We start from the raw sequence: 18,630 nt of genomic DNA, 5'->3' as shown, positions 1-18,630 counted from the left end.
GGCCAGCCAGCAATACAGAGGCTGCTGTCAGCCCCAATCAGTCACCCTGCACACCCACACACACACTCTCACACACACACACACACACACACACACACACACACACACTGTAATAATCTCCTCTGTGCAAACTAGGTGCCACCAGCAGCTCGGCTGGCCGCCACTAACCCCCCTCCCCAGTCCTGTTAGGACACATAGTCCCAGTTGGAGCACCATACTGTTATAGACCACAGCACCATGATGTTCAACAATCAGCTGTGGTTTCAACATCCCTCTGATGTCCTTCTGGTTAATGAGACAGTCCAACAATGAAACAGATAGCTGATGTCGGTCCACTCTGAGATTCTTCAACCTGCTGAGTCACCATAAAGCCCAATAGAGTGCTCCAGGGATGACGTATTGTTGTAGGCCAACCAGGAAGTGATCATCTCCCTCTGGTTCCCTCCACTAACAGCCAATGGGATTGTTCCATCGGGTTTTTGGATTATTGCAGAAAATAAGCTCTGTGGCGAACAAACGTTTATGATATTTACACGTTTTGTTCAGCAAGATAATCTCTGCTAATGAACACCACTTTATGATTTTTTGAAGTGTGAAAGGACGAGTCGGCGTGATGACATTTAGTCGTCTCATTTAGACTTTTTTAAGACACATAAAGGCTTCAACATTCATGACTTGGATATTTACTGACGTATTTTATGTCTTATAGAACAAAACGTTAACGAGGCCTTAAAGCTGCAGTAGGGGAGCTTGGAGCAAATATGATTAAAAAAAGTTATTTTTATAAAACGGTCGCTATACCGTGACAGTAGTACATGAAACAGGTAACCTGACAAAAAGCATGTGCCTCTGCGTCCTCCAGTGTCCTCCGGTGCTTCTAACGGCATCTGCAAGATTTTACATACCGGAGGAAAACAAGCAGTAAGAGCTGATCTGAGGTCTGCTGTCCAGCTGCCGTCTATGAGAGCCGGCTGTCAATCACTCGCGAACTCCGACCAAACGGTCAAACTAGGCAGCTCTGATCAAATATGAATCAATATTATGTTACGTTAATGCCCATTTCTCGCCTCAAATGTTTTCAGAATCATCTTGTAGTGCACGGTTTAGCTGTAAAATGAGTTTGTGACGCCGTCGCCATTGTGAAATCTGGTGAAGGAACGCCAAGTTTCGGTCACATGAACGGAGCACAGCCAATAGGAACGCTCGCTCTCTCAATGAAATGACCTGTGATTGGTCAAAGTCTCCCGTCAGCGCCATGAGGAGGAGCAGAAGTTTAGTTTTCTCTCAGAACACTTGAATTACAATATGCTGAAATGTTATTATGGGATTTTTGCCCAATGATGCCAAAAATATTCTGCCACTGATTGAAGGATTTTGATGAGTGTTGTGCTGTAATCCAAGATGTTTTCTTCAGTTCTATGGTTTATGATGGCCCTCACCTGATACCCCTCCATAGCTCTTTGTTCTATTGTCTCTTTTTTGAGATTTTTGTTTTTTCTTATAGATCTGGGGATCTCTGATTTATGATGGCTCAAGCCTGATCCTTCTCAAAGCCCCAATCATGAAAATGTATGATATTACTATTAGGTGCTTCGTGATTATATATATGTGTTATATCTCTATTCACTGTGTTCCACCTCTTTTGTGTATTTTGTATTATAAAACAAATATGGCATCTATTTGTATGCCTCACAGTTCTCTACTAGAACTACACTTCCCAAGAGGTGGAGCTTCTACCACCAGGGTGTGCACATGCACTGCATACTGACAATGATTAGAATGGGATTGGTTATTTCTACCAGCCTGTCCTTTGTTGAATCATATATGCTCTGATGAAGGTCTGACAGACCGAAAGCTCAGAATAAAATGGAATACTGCAGAGATCTACTGTAAGTGTGCGAATATCTTTTCTATCATCCCGTAGAACAAAACGTTAAAATCTCTTCAGCTTGTGTTTACCACTGACCTTATTTCAGACATCTAACTAAAAACCTGTTTTACTCCAAGCTATTATGAGGGTCTGTGCTGTCCTTTAGAGAGACACATAACAGACTGCATGACTTTAATCTCGTCACCAGGTACAATGGCACCTGGCAGTGGGGGGGACATATAAAACAGCAAGTGGACATTTTGTCCTCGAAGTTGATGTGTTGCAAGCAAGAAAAAATGGGCAAGCCTGATAATGTAAAGATGTGAGCGACTTTGATAAAGGGCCAAATTGGGAAATACACGTAAAATAAAATGTTTTTGAAGATGATACCAAACCTAGCTTTAGATGACACTCCTTTTTTTTGGTAAGGGATCACAAGCCAAAAGTGTATCTTATAAGATCATGTTTCTGTTTGTAAAATCTTGATCTGAAAAGCAACCAGTATCTATATTTTAAATCAATGTTGCAGAGTAAAACCTAAACTATTCCCCCCTGAAATGTAATGCAGTAAAAGTAAAATGGAAATAATCCAGTAAAGTACCTTAAAATTGTGCTTAAAGAACAATATTTGAATAAATCTATGTTAGCAAACTCCCTTATTGCTATTTATATCATTTTTCCCAGTATTTTTATTATTGTTTTTAACGTTTATGACCACAAGCCTCACCATCAGACGTCCCTCTGGGATGCAATGCATGCTGGATGTCTGCAGATAAGTGAGATTCTTTCCCAGGTGTATTATGAGAGAGAACAGAAGGCATAATGTGGATGAGAACGTGTGGCCAAAGGCAGAAGAAGACAGGGTTGCCCACGGGCACTGTTGTATTTCCATACATCGGTAGCTATCTTCAACATGTATGCATTATGAATATGAGTTGTATTGCATTACTGGATCCAGTAATTACTAAAGCAATTCTGGAACATTTTGTACTCTGCAAAAACGGAAAAAAGTAAAGCCTGTTGAAGCATAATCACAAATTATTTGCACATTTTTTATCTGTTCCAGATTTTTCAAGTATTTAATTCTCTTATCAACATGGGAGTGGACAAATATGCTGCTTTATGCAAATGTATGTATATATTTATTATTGGAAATCAATTAACAACACAAAACAATGACAGATATTGTCAGAAACCCTCACAGGTATTGCATTTAACATAAAACAATATGCTCAGATCATAACATGACAAACTGCAGCCCAACAGGCAGCAACAGCTGTCAGTGTGTCAGTGTGCTGACTTGACTATGACTTGCCCCAAACTGCATGTGATTATCATAAAGTGGGCATGTCTGTAAAGGGGAGACTCGTGGGTACCCATAGAACCCATTTACATTCACTGATCTGGAGGTCAGAGGTCAAGGGACCCCTTTGAAAATGGACATGACAGTTTTTCCTTTTTTGCGTGCATTTTTATTGTTATTTAACCTCCTTCCTGACAAGCTAGTATGACATGGTTGGTACCGATGGATTCATCAGGTTTTATAGTTTCATATGATGGGTTAAAGAAATTTGTGGCGTTAAAACAAATTTGTGGAAAAGTGTTATTATCACGTTAAATATGACAGCCCTATTTTAAATAAATAAAAGACAATAGTAGTAGCGTTGAATTGCTGCCGGCTGTCAGTGTTCTAGGTCAGTGTTTCTGTTGGGAGACAAATGTTGATCCTGGATGTTAGAATAACATGTCGGCAAAGAGAAATGTGTTTCACCAGGTGTAAAACACGGTAACATATTAAAGTACAGCCATAATACGTTCATGTGTGTGTGCAATGAGTCAGGAGTTGCAGAGTGAGGTGAGGTGTGTCAGTGTGGAGGATGAGTGATTACAGTGGACAGTAATCCTGCAGATGGATTAGCAGGTGGTATTAGGAGGGGGTGGGGGGTAGCACACTGCCACCTCTGAAACCGTCTCAATATGGAGCAGCAGCAGCTCGCGGAGCCTGACCTCCGTCTGCTTCACCCCCGTAACAACGCTGGACATTGTAAAACACACCACCGATGAATAGGTGTCACCGAGCCTGCAGTGTTGATAATGCAACTGCAGTTGTTGTTGAATTTATAAAAAATAAAAAGTGTGTCAGAAGTTTTCTGCCTGTGTCAACGCTATCCTTGTGCTATTTCACTCTCACTGTCACTTCTGCAATAAGTATATCTATATTTATAGAAAATGAGCTGCTATAGAAACATTTGCTCCAACGTAATTAGAAAATTTCCCCTGCAGGTGGCATCCTTGTTTAAAGAGAATTTATTGATTTACAATATCAAACCTTAAAAAATGCCAAGTCTATGTCCCTTCTCAGGTTAGGTTAAGGGTTATTCTCTCCTTCTCTGTGTAACCTTTGTAGAAATACAAGCTGGAGGTGAAGAGTGAGTGTTCACTGACATCTGGTGGACGTGTCTTTAACGTGACTGTATACTGGAGATGCTGCTGAATAGGCGGCCCTAATGAAAACACAACGGTATGTTTGCCCTTCATTTAAATACGTACAATCATTTTAACACCTACAGTATTATCTGTATACTATCATGTCTGACTAAGTGTGTTATTCATTTTTATCACAATAGACATAATGTTTTTTTATTTGGATAAAACATAACTGGGTCATAAATGTCTTTCTGTAAATAAAATGCACCAAATAATAAGAGCATTAGAGGAGATCAAAAGTACTCCTCTACCACAGTGAAGAAATACGGTCACTGTCAGGTAAAAGTCCTGCTGTATTGGCATCAAAATATACTTAAAGTATTCAAATTGCAGAATGGGCCATTTCAGAATAATGTATATGATATCATTGAATTATGATTATTAATGCATTAATGTGTACATTACTGTTGCAGCTGGTAAAGATGTGGCTTATTTTGTTACTGTATCTGCTGTTAGATTTCACCAAGGGATCTGTCACAGCCCAAACTGATTTTTCGTTGTTGTTATGGTTATGTAAATATAAATATAATTTAATTTAGTTATATTGTTTGTAGGCACGTCATTACAGGGGTTGTATTGTTTGGTTGTAGTTTAATTTGTTTTGTTTTAATTGCATGGTATAGCGCTGTGAAAGATTAAACGCTGACAGATATGGTTTGATACATGAAGAGCATACATTTATTTTATTTCAATAAAATATTGAATTCATATTGTTGGAATTCAGGGCCGGCTTAAGGCATAGGCCATATAGGCATTCGCCTAAAGGGCACCACCTTCTGGATGCCCTCTGAAAAAAAATAAAAAACTGGGAAATGCACATATTGTAATCAATCAGAGACTGTGGAACATGGACTGATACACTGCAGGAATTACAGTATCCAGAGGAATCACCTTTCACAAAACATCAGGACTTTTCATTGTCAGGTCTATTGGGGAATACAGCAGATAACATATACTGTGAAATTATTCAGTTTTTAAGAGAAACTGATTTAGTTAAACGAATCTAGAGTTTTCCTCATTATTATTATTATTATTAGTTTTTTTTAAGTCAGAGTAGTACGTAGAAAAATAAAAGTCATGGTATACTATGTTGAAAAGAAGTCATATGTCGAAATTCTTTTAAAAAGTTATAATATAGTATGTCGGAAAAAAGTCAGAATATTGTATGTCAACAAAAACTCACAGTATAGTATGTGGGAAAAAAGTCATAGTATGTTGATTGAAAAGTCATAGTATGGCATGTCAAAAAAAATTGGAAAAAGTCATATTATAGTATGTCAAAAAACATTAAAAAAAAGTTATATTATAGTATGTTGGAAAAAAATTTAAAAAGTCATTATAGTATGTCGAAAAACATAAAAAAAGTCATATCATAGTATGTCGGAAAAAAAATAAAAGAGATAGTAGGCCTATGTCGAAAAAATAAGTCACAGTATAGTTTGTCGAAAAAAGTCATAAAAAGTCATAGTATTGTATTTTGAAGTAAACAAAAAAAGGTCCTAGTATAGTATGTCCAAAAAAGTAAAAAAATATATATATATATATATATTTGTATTATTTTTATTTTATTTTATTTTATTTTACTTCTTTTTTTTAATTTTGTTTCTGCACAATCTCCTGCTCCACACTCCAGTCCAGATGGTGGAGGTAATGCACCTCTAAGATGGTTTGCAGAAGAAGAAGAACCTCCTCCTCCCAACCCGGATGTTTTGCTTCATGACAATCTGGTTCCCGTTTGGTTCTCTAATAAACCATCCATGATTTAGCCAAACTAGTCGATTTACAACCAGCCAGAAATATACCAGACACTTTGAAATTGTCTTCCAGATTAAATCACATGTGTTATCACTGAATGAAGCGTTAATCTCCTGTGTTTTGCAGCAGAACAGCCATGATCAGAGTTACTTCTTGACATTACAGTGTAGTGTTCCTGCTGCAGGATGCTCAGAGAGTCGTTTCCCTTCTCGGAGGACAGCTTCAGCCGCTTCCCGTCGCAGAGCAACGTGTACGGGCTGTGTGAGGCCGGCCAGCAGCAGCTGTTAGCGGCTACTCTCAAAGGGAAGGTGGTGTGTTTCAGGTACCAGGAGCTGCAGCACAAGATCAGACCTGTAGCCAAGGAGGTCCAGTTCACCTACATCCCAGGTACACACAGTTCACCTACATCACAGGTACTGTTAGTTAACATGAGGTCCAGTTCACCTGCATCCCAGGTACTGTTAGTTAACATGAGGTCCAGTTCACCTGCATCCCAGGTACTGTTAGTTAACATGAGGTCCAGTTCACCTGCATCCCAGGTACTGTTAGTTCACCTACATCCCAGGTACTGTTAGTTAACATGAGGTCCAGTTCACCTGCATCCCAGGTACTGTTAGTTCACCTACATCCCAGGTACTGTTAGTTAACATGAGGTCCAGTTCACCTGCATCCCAGGTACTGTTAGTTAACATGAGGTCCAGTTCACCTACATCCCAGGTACTCACAGTTCACCTACATCCCAGGTACTCACAGTTCACCTACATCCCAGGTACTCACCTGAAAACCATGCTGCTTTATACTGACAGCTGCAGTCCCATTTTACAGATTTATGAAGCTTATGCACTTTTTCTTTTGCATTGTTTACTACCCAACACTGACAGGAGTCATTTCTCTACATCTAGATCATATATATTAGATCATTATATATAAACAATATATCAATACTGATCTGGAGGTCAGTTACCATGGCAACGGTTGAATCTTCGAAGCTTCGAAGCATTCAGGTCAGCCCTAATTATATTATATATTATTACACCAGTCATGTTGATCAGTTAGCTTTGATTCCTTTAACTGTAGTGCTTTTGGCTGTATGGCCTACTATATGTATATAGCCAATGGCTTTAACCCTTATTAAAATCATTATAATTCACTATTGTTTTTAGTTTTGTCGATATCGTAATTAATAATTACTATTATTATCATTATTTTTTACTTTCTTGTATACTTGGAAATGTAGTTTCTTTGTTTACTTAGTTTTTTGTGTTTATTTGTAATTCTTTCACTTACAATTACTGACGGATGCACTGCCATATATATATATATATATATATATATGTGCAGTGGTGGAGAAGTATTCAGAGTCTTTACTCAACCCTCTTGAGACCAGCGATCCCGACCAACTTTACTGGCTTTACGAGGCTCCAGCAAGTTCAGTTTTAGAGCTAGAGTGAAGGTACAGATATCATATGAAACAAGAAAACCTCATCATGCTGGCTTGTTGGGAAGGAGGTTAAATACCGCTCCAAAGTTGGGCCAAATTTTGGCGAGGAAAAACTGGTATGGCCATTTTCAAAGAAGTCCCTTGACCTCTGACCTCCAGATATGTGAATGTAAATGGGTTCTATGTCTCCACGAGTCTCCCCTTTACAGACATGCCCACTTTGTGATAATCACATGCAGTTTGGGGCAAAATAAAATGCTTACTGGGGTCCCTAAACAGTCTTTGAATTACATAAACTGGATATCACTGTAAAGCTGAGACTCTTGAGGATCCAATGAACCCAACTGTATTATAATGTGTGATGATGGTAGTCCCCATAGTAGCCTAGAACAACCTGACCTACAGTGCTGAGCAGCATCTCAAATTAATCTTCAGGTTCCCAGCTTTCAGATGATGTACACCACTTCTATGTGACATCTACTGTTGACCTGCTATCTCCCCCTAAAGACCTCATGTATACCACTAAAAAAGACAAAAAACGGTCTTTTGTGGGTCTCAGAGGATTAAAGGTCCCATATCGTGCTTGGACCACAGGAAGACTAGCTGGTGCCATCGGTATTAGCTAATGGGGATCCTTTTTAAATTAATAAATAAATAAATACCGCTGTGGGGCTGTTCCTCTCTTGCAGGAAACACACATAATGTAATGTTTGGAAGTCTTTTTCCAGATGTGCTGAACAGTGACAGCTCCCGTCCTCCTCTCTAGTCCTAAACTGTGTCATGCTAAAGTCAAAATATTCCACATGATGAAGAGGGAATGTGAAGCGCACCAATTCATGAGTGGCCAATTTAATTTTATTGTATTTAATTTCCTCCTCATAAATTAAATATAGGGCAAGAACTGAACGTTATGATAGCACTTACAGATTCAGCCTCTTCATAAATGCAGTAAATAAAAAAGACAAAGAGATAATGTGCATTGAACTTGGTCTATTTTGGATTAGTGTATTCATTTATTGGGATAGTAACTATAATTATTGAAACAACTGATCAACTCATCACAAATTAATTTGACCGTTATCTATTATTATTTTCAACAAGTCATGGCCCAATCAGTATTTGAAGTATTAAGTATGCTAATCAGAATTCTTTTTAATAACGACGTTTTTGTAACTTTAGTCCTGAAGCTTGTTTTCTTCCGTACATGTCGGTTGTTGGTTGATGCCGTCTTCTTCCTCTAGTCGATGCAGAGATCGTATCAATTGATGCCTTCAACAAGTCTCCACCGAAGCGAGGCCTGGTGGTGGGCATCACATTCGTAAAGGTATTTGCACATATTGAAGTGGACAAGTCATAGCATGTGTATACTTTACTATAAGGGGTTGTAATACTTTCTACAATTATAGAAGCACTGTTAATAATGTCTGAACTCCTGCAGGACTCTGGTGATAAAGCCACGCCCTTCCTGAACATCTACTGTGACTATGAGCCTGGATCAGAGTTCAATCTAGAGTCTATTGCACGTGAGTGAAGCAGCATCCTGTTTATGTATTTATGACTGAAATGGCATGCCATAGTCCTGAAGTATACAGCGCTTACTCTGACAGATGTTTTTCATGCTGATGTTCGTGTGTGTCTCTCAACAGAGAGTTGCCTGAATCTGGAGTTGCAGTTCACGCCCTTCCACCTGTACCACACAGAGTAAGTTTGCTGGTGCTGCTGCAGAGCTGTGATACACTGGCAACCAACAGCATTTAACTTTGGGGTTCACCCTGGCTTATCAGTCTCACAAAGATAGCTCAAGTTCACACCTCAGTTTGCATGGTAACTAACTCGTATATGCATACTGTCTTAAACGGCAGTAAAAAGTAAGTAGACAATCTAAAACAATATAAAAGAAAATAGTTATAATAAAGACAATGATTATAAAAAATAATCAAATACATAATAAATAGATATAGGCAGTCTGCATGTGCAATATCATTAAACACATAATGCATCCCAAAGTGCAATTATGCAGTCAAAGGTTAAAGTGCATCTAGTCCATGTAGTTATGGAAGGGGATAAGTTAAAACATACAGTACTGCTTTTAGTATTTGATAAATGTATTATTTTCACTTTTTATACATTAGTGCTGCACTTAACTTTGACCGTACTAAATCATTACTTTTATTGCTGCAAGGAATTGATTTTGCAGTGATGTCAATAATTTTACCACATCTCATGTAATATGCAGCTCTGAATCTGTTTCATCCTTGTATTCATGAGTGGATTTTAGTGTCGTCATATTGTCAGTCAGCAGCTTCTGTACCGACGCCGTCTGACAGGGAAAACCTGACCGTGTATCTGGATGGTAAAGTTCAGCGATCTTTTCTCTCTCCGTCAGAGTGCAGTGTGACGATGGAGGCAGAGAGACGGTGTTTCTGCTCAGCGGTCACGATCAGAGGATCCACCTGTACAAGGAGGTCAGATCAGAGACCGGGGAGCCTCTGGGAGTGTGTGTGTGTGGGGGGGTATTAAACCAACGTTTTGTTTAGGTATTTTACAAGTAAATATGGCAAAAGACCAGAACACTAGAATTATCTTATCTCTAGTGTGTAAAGCAGAAAACACAAGATTCATTTCTCAAAACAATCAAAGCTGTTGTAATGCTTTCGAGCACATCACATGATCTTCTTCAATAGGCAGAGTTTTCCCAGTTTTTGTAGAAATGCAGATGTTTGTGATGTTTAAGTACTCCCCGTCTACGTTAGAAAAACAACAAGATTCATTGTTCTGTCAAAGAGAAGACTTTTGGGTTAAAAGGGATGAAAGCTACAGGAAGGCTTTTTTTCCGAGCAAAAGAGATAAAACAAGATGGTGATGAGTTTTGCATATCTGTAGGAGACTTTGATTCATCATTCAGCCTGACTCTCCTGTCTCCAACAGAACGCCTCCCTCCACCAGTTTGAGGAGCAGCCGGTGGAGAGACTCTTCCCTGAACTGCAACAACTGCCCAGCAAGTTAGTCTGAGGTCCCTTTGGCTCTATTAGCTCTGTATGTGTTATCACCAGCCGCGACCGCAACAGACACGCTGCTGTTGTTTTCACCTTTTGAGTCATCACCGCTAAATGTGGTCCTGAAGACGCCTACTGTAGCGGGAACTACCACAGAGGAGGTTTTCAGGTGTTTATACACTGATCAGCCGTAACATTAAGACCACTGACCGCTCATTGATGCACATGGGGAGCGAAGGCTGGCCCGTGTTGTCCGATCCAATAGAAGAGCTACTGGAGCTCAAACTGCTGAAAAGTTAATGCTGGTTCTGATAGAAAGGTGTCAGAACACACAGTGAGGAGCAGTTTGTTGCGTATGGGGCTGCGTAGCCGCAGACCGGTCAGGGTGCACCGTGCTGACCTGTGTCCACCGACCAAAAGTGCCTACAATGGGCACGTGAGCATCAGAACTGGTCCACGGAGCGATGGAAGAAGGTGGCCCGGTCTGATGAATCACGTTTTCTTTTACATCATGTGGACGGCAACGAGTCGGAGGTGTTGACTCGGCCTCCAAATTCTCCAGATCTCAATCCAATGGAGCATCTGTGGGATGTGCTGGACAAACAAGTCCGATCCACGGAGGCCCCACCTCGCAACTTACAGGACTTAAAGGTTCTGCTACTGATGGCTTGGAGCCAGATACCACAGCAGACCTTCAGAGGTCTAGTGGAGTCCATGCCTCCACGGGTCAGGAGGACCTACTCAATATTAGGCAGGTGGTCATAATGTTATGGCTGATCGGTGAAAGCTGAATGCAAAAAAGTGGTGTTTCAGTTCTGTCCCTGTCAAAAAGCAAATACCTAAATGTAGCTGAATGTATGTATGATCCATAACCCTCTGTGTGTATTGCTTGTGTTTCCCCTCCCTCCACGCAGTGTGCTGTGGTTGGATATGTTGAGTATCGCTGGTGGCCGGCGACTCTCAGCGTTTGGCTGTCAGAATGGCTGCGTTGGACTGGCTCTGGTCAACCAGACAGGACCAGGTGAGAGAGACCAAACGCAGAACAATCACTGTCCTCATATTGCTCACACCGTAATTATGAGCATCCGAGTTCGAAAAAAAGTTTAGCCTCCTAGTTGTAATTCAATTAAGTTGGGAGGTATCAGGAATCTACAATATATCCCACGTCAAGAAAAGAACTACAAACCTGTGACAAAATGGCTGCAAAGTCTCCATCACTGAATAAAACCCAATATTAACACTAATGTTATTGATTCAGCTCATTTAAAATGAGTTAAACATGTGTATCTGGTTTACTAATACGTAACACGGCTAAAGTAGCACATTTTGGCTGTTTAAACAGTGTGAATACAAGGCTAGCAGGGGGGGCAACCATCTTGGAGTACTGTTTGAACAATGAGAAGTTGTACTTTGTGCTATGCCCTCTAACAGGCTTTGCTATTGGTTAACCCCATCGAACCCCAGCAGGAGCACACTATAAAGCAACCACTGCTCATCTGCCTCTTTTACTCGGCCACCTTGAGTACAGACAGAACTCAGCGAGACATCTGTCCCCCTCTGGTGTCTCTGAGTTGTCCCTCATAGTAGTCCTCTCCAAGTTGTTACCCGTTTCAGCCTGCTCGGCAGTGGCTAACTATCTGTGGTACCGTACCACGAGGAAGATGACCGGCGCGTCTCTATGGGAGTTTCCCGCTGCATCTTCAACGACACGCATCTCCTGCTAACTGCTAGGCTGGCTCCTGTCACTCAGGCTGCACTACCTGCCTAGTTAGCTCTAGCTGCAGCATGACTTGTATGACTTGCAAAGTAAATGGAATATTACAAAGTAAATAGAATATTACAAAGTAAATGGAATGTTACAAAGTAAATGGAATATTACAAAGTAAATGGAATGTTACAAAGTAAATGGAATATTACAAAGTAAATGGAATATTACAAAGTAAATAGAATATTACAAAGTAAATGGAATATTACAAAGTAAATGGAATATTACAAAGTAAATAGAATATTACAAAGTAAATGGAATATTACAAAGTAAATGGAATATTACAAAGTAAATGGAATATTACAAAGTAAATAGAATGTTACAAAGTAAATGGAATATTACAAAGTGAATAGAATGTTACAAAGTAAATGGAATATTACAAAGTAAATGGAATATTACAAAGTAAATAGAATATTACAAAGTAAATGGAATATTACAAAGTAAATGGAATATTACAAAGTAAATAGAATGTTACAAAGTAAATGGAATATTACAAAGTAAATGGAATATTACAAAGTAAATGGAATATTACAAAGTAAATAGAATGTTACAAAGTAAATGGAATATTACAAAGTAAATAGAATGTTACAAAGTGAATGAATGAATGAATAAATGAAAGACTTTATTTCGAACATATAATAAATAAAAACAGATACAAAATAATAACAAACAAAACAAGAGTTATAGTGTCCGAAAAGGAGTAGGTAGAAGAAAAACTTATATTACCCTACCCCTTTCTCACTTCTCCTCTATTAACTCATATATCATAGAATGATAATATAATATAATATAAAAACTATCTCAGATTTATTTACATCCCAAGTGAATAGAATGTTACAAAGTAAATGGAATATTACAAAGTAAATGGAATATTACAAAGTAAATGGAATATTACAAAGTAAATAGAATGTTACAAAGTAAATGGAATATTACAAAGTAAATGGAATATTACAAAGTAAATGGAATATTACAAAGTAAATAGAATGTTACAAAGTAAATGGAATATTACAAAGTAAATGGAATATTACAAAGTAAATGGAATATTACAAAGTAAATGGAATATTACAAAGTAAATAGAATGTTACAAAGTAAATGGAATATTACAAAGTAAATAGAATGTTACAAAGTGAATGAATGAATGAATGAATGAAAGACTTTATTTCGAACATATAATAAATAAAAACAGATACAAAATAATAACAAACAAAACAAGAGTTATAGTGTACAAAGTAAATGGAATATTACAAAGTAAATAGAATATTACAAAGTGAATAGAATAGTACAAAGTAAATGGAATATTACAAAGTAAATGGAATATTACAAAGTAAATGGAATATTACAAAGTAAATGGAATATTACAAAGTAAATAGAATATTACAAAGTAAATGGAATATTACAAAGTAAATGGAATATTACAAAGTAAATGGAATATTACAAAGTAAATAGAATGTTACAAAGTAAATGGAATATTACAAAGTAAATAGAATGTTACAAAGTAAATGGAATATTACAAAGTAAATGGAATATTACAAAGTAAATGGAATATTACAAAGTAAATGGAATGTTACAAAGTGAATAGAATAGTACAAAGTAAATAGAATATTACAAAGTAAATGGAATATTACAAAGTGAATAGAATAGTACAAAGTAAATAGAATAGTACAAAGTACCATGAGGAAGATGTCTTCAATGACACACATCTCCTGCTAACTGCTAGGCTGGCTCCTGTCACTCAGGCTGCACTACCTGCCTAGTTAGTTCTAGCTGCAGGATGACTTGCTATCTAGTTTAGCACTAGCTAGCTAACACCACCTCCACTCGCTGGCTCACTCGACAGTGGTCAAAGTAATGTATGTTCAGAGTGGACATAAGAAGCATGTTTTACTGTACTACACTGAAGCTCAGGCTGTCTTTCAGCTGTAATACTGTACATACAGTATGTTGATCAGAGGCTCCCCAGCTGATGATGGGGTTGCTTCTTCTCTCCCTGACTGAGGTGGCTGAAGTGGCTGAATGAGGGGGAGACTGTCGGATGCTTGTAGTCTCCCCTGTCTTTATCTCCCGTTCTCTCCCTCATTTCACCAGTAAAGGGCAACCTAGAGGTCAAGTTTTCAAGTCAAGAAAGATTTCTATCTTTTGTATAATGTCCAACTTGGTTCTGTATTAAATGACTACAAGATGCAGCAGTCATGATATTACTGTAGGACTATTCCCAGGTGTGCTATCTATTTTTATCAGAGGTTTTGCAGAGCTGGCGGTTCCAGTTCGACAGTCCGATCTCTTCAGTGCTGCTGTTCCCTCTGAGCTGCCAAACTGAGCCCAACGGTGAGAAAAGTATGTTACTGCTCTGTTTTAGTTTCACATCTTCAGTGTTCCTGTCCGTCTCTGTGGATAAGTCTGGTAAAAATCCAGGATTTTGATTGTCTGTGTCTTTTTCTTTGTTCAGGTGTGGAAAAGGAAGGCTACAACCTCCTGGTAACCAGTACTATAGAGATGGCAGTTGTCTACAGGTCAGAATACAGAAGAGATCAGGGGAGTAATCATCATCTCTGTGGTTGAGAGAGTTGCTCTCGACTGAGCTCAGAACATGTGTGTTATTTGTGTTTTCTCAGAGACGTCCAGGAGCGAGGCTTGTCTCGCTCGGTGTGCCTCTCAGAGAGTGACCAGTGGGACGCGGTGCTCTGTGCTCTGGTCATTGACCTGGACTTTGACGGGCAGAAGGAGGTGCTACTGGGAACATACGGGCAGGTGAGAGCTCCTCCTAACCCAGTACAGTGTGTGTGTTCATGATGATGAAGGAACATGTCACCCAGTGACACAGTGTTTGTCACTGATGTGTTTTGTACTCGTTTATGGACAATAATGGAGCTCTATGGCACAGAGGAAGAAGATATATCAGGCTTTCATACACACACTAACACATACTCATGCTATTTTCAAATGGTAAAGAGTTAACAACTCATCTTCCTAAGATCTCAACTGCTCAAGGGGTTGAAATAGAATAGCACATTGAAAACCTTGTTTCCATGCTGAAACTTAAATCAAGTGCCTTTTTTAGAAATAAATCTCCTTTTTTTTTTAACCGTTATTGGATTACTGTGATCTGTTCCACTTTATCATCGTCTCTCCCGTGGAAACACCTCCACCTCGGACACTACTAAAATTTCTTCAGTATTTTTTTTTTGACGATGGTATCTCTGCCTTTCGTCCTTGCAGGAACTTCTCTGTTACAAATTCCAGCCGTCAGGGAGAGGACAAGATGGACAGTTTCGGTTACAGTGGAGGAGGAGCTTCAAGAGTCCTTTGCTGTCCATCATCTACTTAGACTTGACCGGGGACGGTCTGAGAGAGCTGGCTGTCCTCACACTAAAGGGACTGCACATCTTACAGGTATGTAGCAGAGAGCTGCGTTACAGTAATCTAAGATACATCAGACCGGCAACGCGTCATCCAGAGTCTCATGACCACGCCCCATTTTGGGGGAAACCAATCCGGTGTCCCTTATAGACGGTAACAGAGGAAACAGAAGAAGTTGAAACATGTCTCCAAACTTCTACTTTAAACAAACCGCTGATAGTTATATGTGTAGTTGGTTGCACCAACAATAAATCCAAAAATCTGTTCTCCTGCCATGTCCTAAAAAACCAAACCATGCTCTTGAACTGGAGAAAAGCTATTTTATTTCTAATGGAGTAGTGACTTGAAGCATAAGGTAGTTGCTGACCTCTACTGGCCACCAGGAGAAATTACAGCAGAACTGATTTTACAGTCTCTTCTGCTCCTTTTGTTTGTGGTGGCCTGTAATTGTCAAAAACGACCCATTTCCACATAAGAACTAAGCTTGAAAAGTGAAAGAGATCCAACACAAATATCAAATAAAGACCAAATACTTTAATAAAATGCTTTTCTCGATTATATTATTAAATGAGTTTTTTCAGACATTATGTGAAGCCTCTTGAAGCATCATTCTCTGAGCGGTTGAAGTTGGCCAACAACTCTAACAAACCACAAAGAGAAATGATTCCTGCTGTTAAACAATAAACATCTCACTTCATGCACCGTCAGCGTTGTCGCCCTCACACATCCAACGCCAGCTCAACACAAAGCACTCATCACCGCTTTCACTTCCTCAAATCTCAGACAGAAAATGGTGCAAGTTCAAATATAGAGCTAAAATATAAACTAAGGCTGTCAATGATTAAAATATTTAATCACAGATTAATCACACATTCTTTATCAGTTCAAAATGTACCTTAAAGGGAGATTTGTCTAGTATTTAATACTCTTATCAACATGGGAGTGGACAAATATGCTGCTTTATGCAAATGTATGTATATATTTATTAATGGAAATCAATCAACAACACAAAACAATGACAGATATTGTCCAGAAACCCTCACAGGTACTGCATTTAGCATAAACAATATGCTCAAATCATAACATGGCAAACTGCAGCCCAACAGGCAACAACAGCTCTTGTTTGGAGCGTTATTTAACCTCCTTCATGACAAGCTAGTATGACATGGTTGGTACCGATGGATTCATTAGGTTTTCTAGTTTCATATGATACCAGAAATTAGTGGTGTTAAAACCAATTTGCGTAACTTTGACAGCCGTAGTCTATACATATTGTATATCTCATTTAATGTTGTGTTGTCTTTTCAGCATACTCTTACCGGCACTGCTGATTTGGTCCTGGAGCGGCTCGCCCTGAGGTTGTCGGCACTCACAGCTGGCTCTGAGCCGGAGTCAGCCAAAGCACAAGACGCTGAGGAGAAAGATGCTCCAGCTAAGAGAGAGGAGTGTACTGCTCAGACACCATCAACTTAAGAGAAACTGTGTGCAGGTCCTGATGGTTCACACTGAAGCCTTTACCTTATTTACAGGTGGAACATGAAGGATTTTCTCAGGTTGTGTATTCCTGAACATGACAGACACCAACATCACATTAACCACCCAAAACAGACTGAATTCACTGAATGTAGGTGATGATAAAGGAAACTGATCGTACACTCTCTACAACACATTATCACCCCATCCGTCATTTACAGATAATAAATCACATTTAGATCTACACACTTTCACTGTTGTTGTTGTGTGATGGCTATTTATCGCCTGTGTTCTTCCTTTTCTTACTTTTTCAGTGCTTTTGCACATCTGTCTGTGTATCTGGAGTTCCTACTAACACATAAACTGTGAAATAAGACGACCCAGTCAGTTTATTGTGGGCTGTCTAGATCAGAAAACATGTGATTCAACAAGCCGTTCAGATGAGGCTCCCCTTCCTATGTCACATGTAGACTCATTGAATATTCACGTTGGTTATAAAACCCTCTAACAGCGAGCCGGTATCAATGCTGACTTTTCCGGCAACTGCCCTCCTGCAAACGTAAACTGCTCAAACTAAGATAGACATTTAATTCTGATATACAAACATTAACAGGGATCAAATGTCTGGAAGACGTGTTCATTTGATGATAAAGTGTTAACGTTACAAACCAAACAGCTCATAAACATCAGAGTTAAAAACGAGAAGATGTTAACAAAAAAGAAATGCCACCACAGAAGCATGGGAGTAAGTTTTATTCTTTATTTTTACTTTCTCTGTATATTGCATATTCTTTTTATTCTTAATGCTGTGAACCGTAGCACATCCCTTCTGCTTGATACAAAACCGCGGTTAGGAAACGTTCAGGTAGAGAAAGACAGGGAAGTTCGTCCCAAAGCTTGTGGTTGTATTTCTACCCTCCACCTTAAAGAAGGTGTGATTACAAACATGGTGCATGTCCACACCCTCCGTCCTTTCCTTGGTTTTCTTAAAGAGACAAGCGCTAAAACGTAGCGTTTCAGACCCGAGGGTGAATACAGGTGTATGCAGGTAGACCGGATGAGAAAAATAATGTGTTTTTTTTAACATTAAAGAATGTAAACATGTTCTAGTAGAAACCCCAAATTACAACTGTGAACCTGAAAATGAACATATGTCCTCTTTAATGGTGAATTTCAGAATGTTACTTTTAACAACACAGATCCAGATGGAGCTGGATTAGTTCGCTCCTTTCTAGTGCAAAACTTCCTTTTTAGTTGAAGACTCTGTGTGTCTCAGAATAGCAACACCATTTTTCATTTCTGTATTAAAGGGACTGTTTGTAACTTTTTACAAGTATAAAAAGCGCGCTCGCTTGTGGCTACACTGTTCAGACTGCTCTTCTGCCTGCTTGCCTTCACTCACACACCGCGCTCTTTTTCGCTCTACTCTCACGTTCATGCGTACACACTACACACTGCAGAGGAGTCAGTTTAGCTCTGAGAATAT

General features: G+C 39.1%; 1 protein-coding gene across 3 annotated transcripts; it reads left to right on the top strand.

Annotated features, from left to right (window-relative positions):
• The first annotated feature begins 1,587 nt into the window (after window positions 1-1,587).
• On the top strand, window positions 1,588-17,388 carry kptn (kaptin (actin binding protein)). Of its 3 annotated transcripts, XM_074611164.1 has the most exons (13): window positions 1,588-1,889; window positions 6,278-6,499; window positions 8,795-8,877; window positions 8,992-9,076; window positions 9,200-9,254; window positions 9,940-10,018; window positions 10,482-10,555; window positions 11,464-11,570; window positions 14,553-14,648; window positions 14,761-14,824; window positions 14,927-15,062; window positions 15,531-15,704; window positions 16,980-17,388. In XM_074611164.1, the coding sequence occupies exons 2-13, from the start codon at window positions 6,298-6,300 to the stop codon at window positions 17,142-17,144; spliced, it is 1,320 nt and encodes a 439-aa protein (XP_074467265.1). In that variant the 5' UTR covers window positions 1,588-1,889; window positions 6,278-6,297; the 3' UTR covers window positions 17,145-17,388. The 3 variants fall into 3 exon arrangements, with proteins under 3 accessions (XP_074467265.1, XP_074467264.1, XP_074467266.1); XM_074611163.1 differs by lacking the exon at window positions 1,588-1,889 and having other exon boundaries at window positions 6,037-6,499; XM_074611165.1 differs by lacking the exon at window positions 1,588-1,889 and having other exon boundaries at window positions 6,042-6,499; window positions 14,553-14,639.
• The last annotated feature ends 1,242 nt before the right edge of the window (window positions 17,389-18,630 follow it).

This window comes from Sebastes fasciatus, chromosome 16 (genome assembly GCF_043250625.1).
Source record: "Sebastes fasciatus isolate fSebFas1 chromosome 16, fSebFas1.pri, whole genome shotgun sequence".
NCBI classification, from domain to species: Eukaryota; Metazoa; Chordata; class Actinopteri; order Perciformes; family Sebastidae; genus Sebastes; species Sebastes fasciatus.
This window is presented reverse-complemented; position numbering and strand designations above follow the sequence as displayed.

Bases quoted from the DNA above. Each gene is read 5' to 3' on its own strand.
- kptn (XM_074611164.1), top strand. From the start codon at position 6,298: ATGCTCAGAGAGTCGTTTCCCTTCTCGGAGGACAGCTTCAGCCGCTTC. The intron at 8,878-8,991 runs GTATTTGCACAT...GAACTCCTGCAG, and splicing joins TGGGCATCACATTCGTAAAG to GACTCTGGTGATAAAGCCAC. The intron at 14,649-14,760 runs GTATGTTACTGC...TTCTTTGTTCAG, and splicing joins TGAGCCCAACGGTGAGAAAA to GTGTGGAAAAGGAAGGCTAC.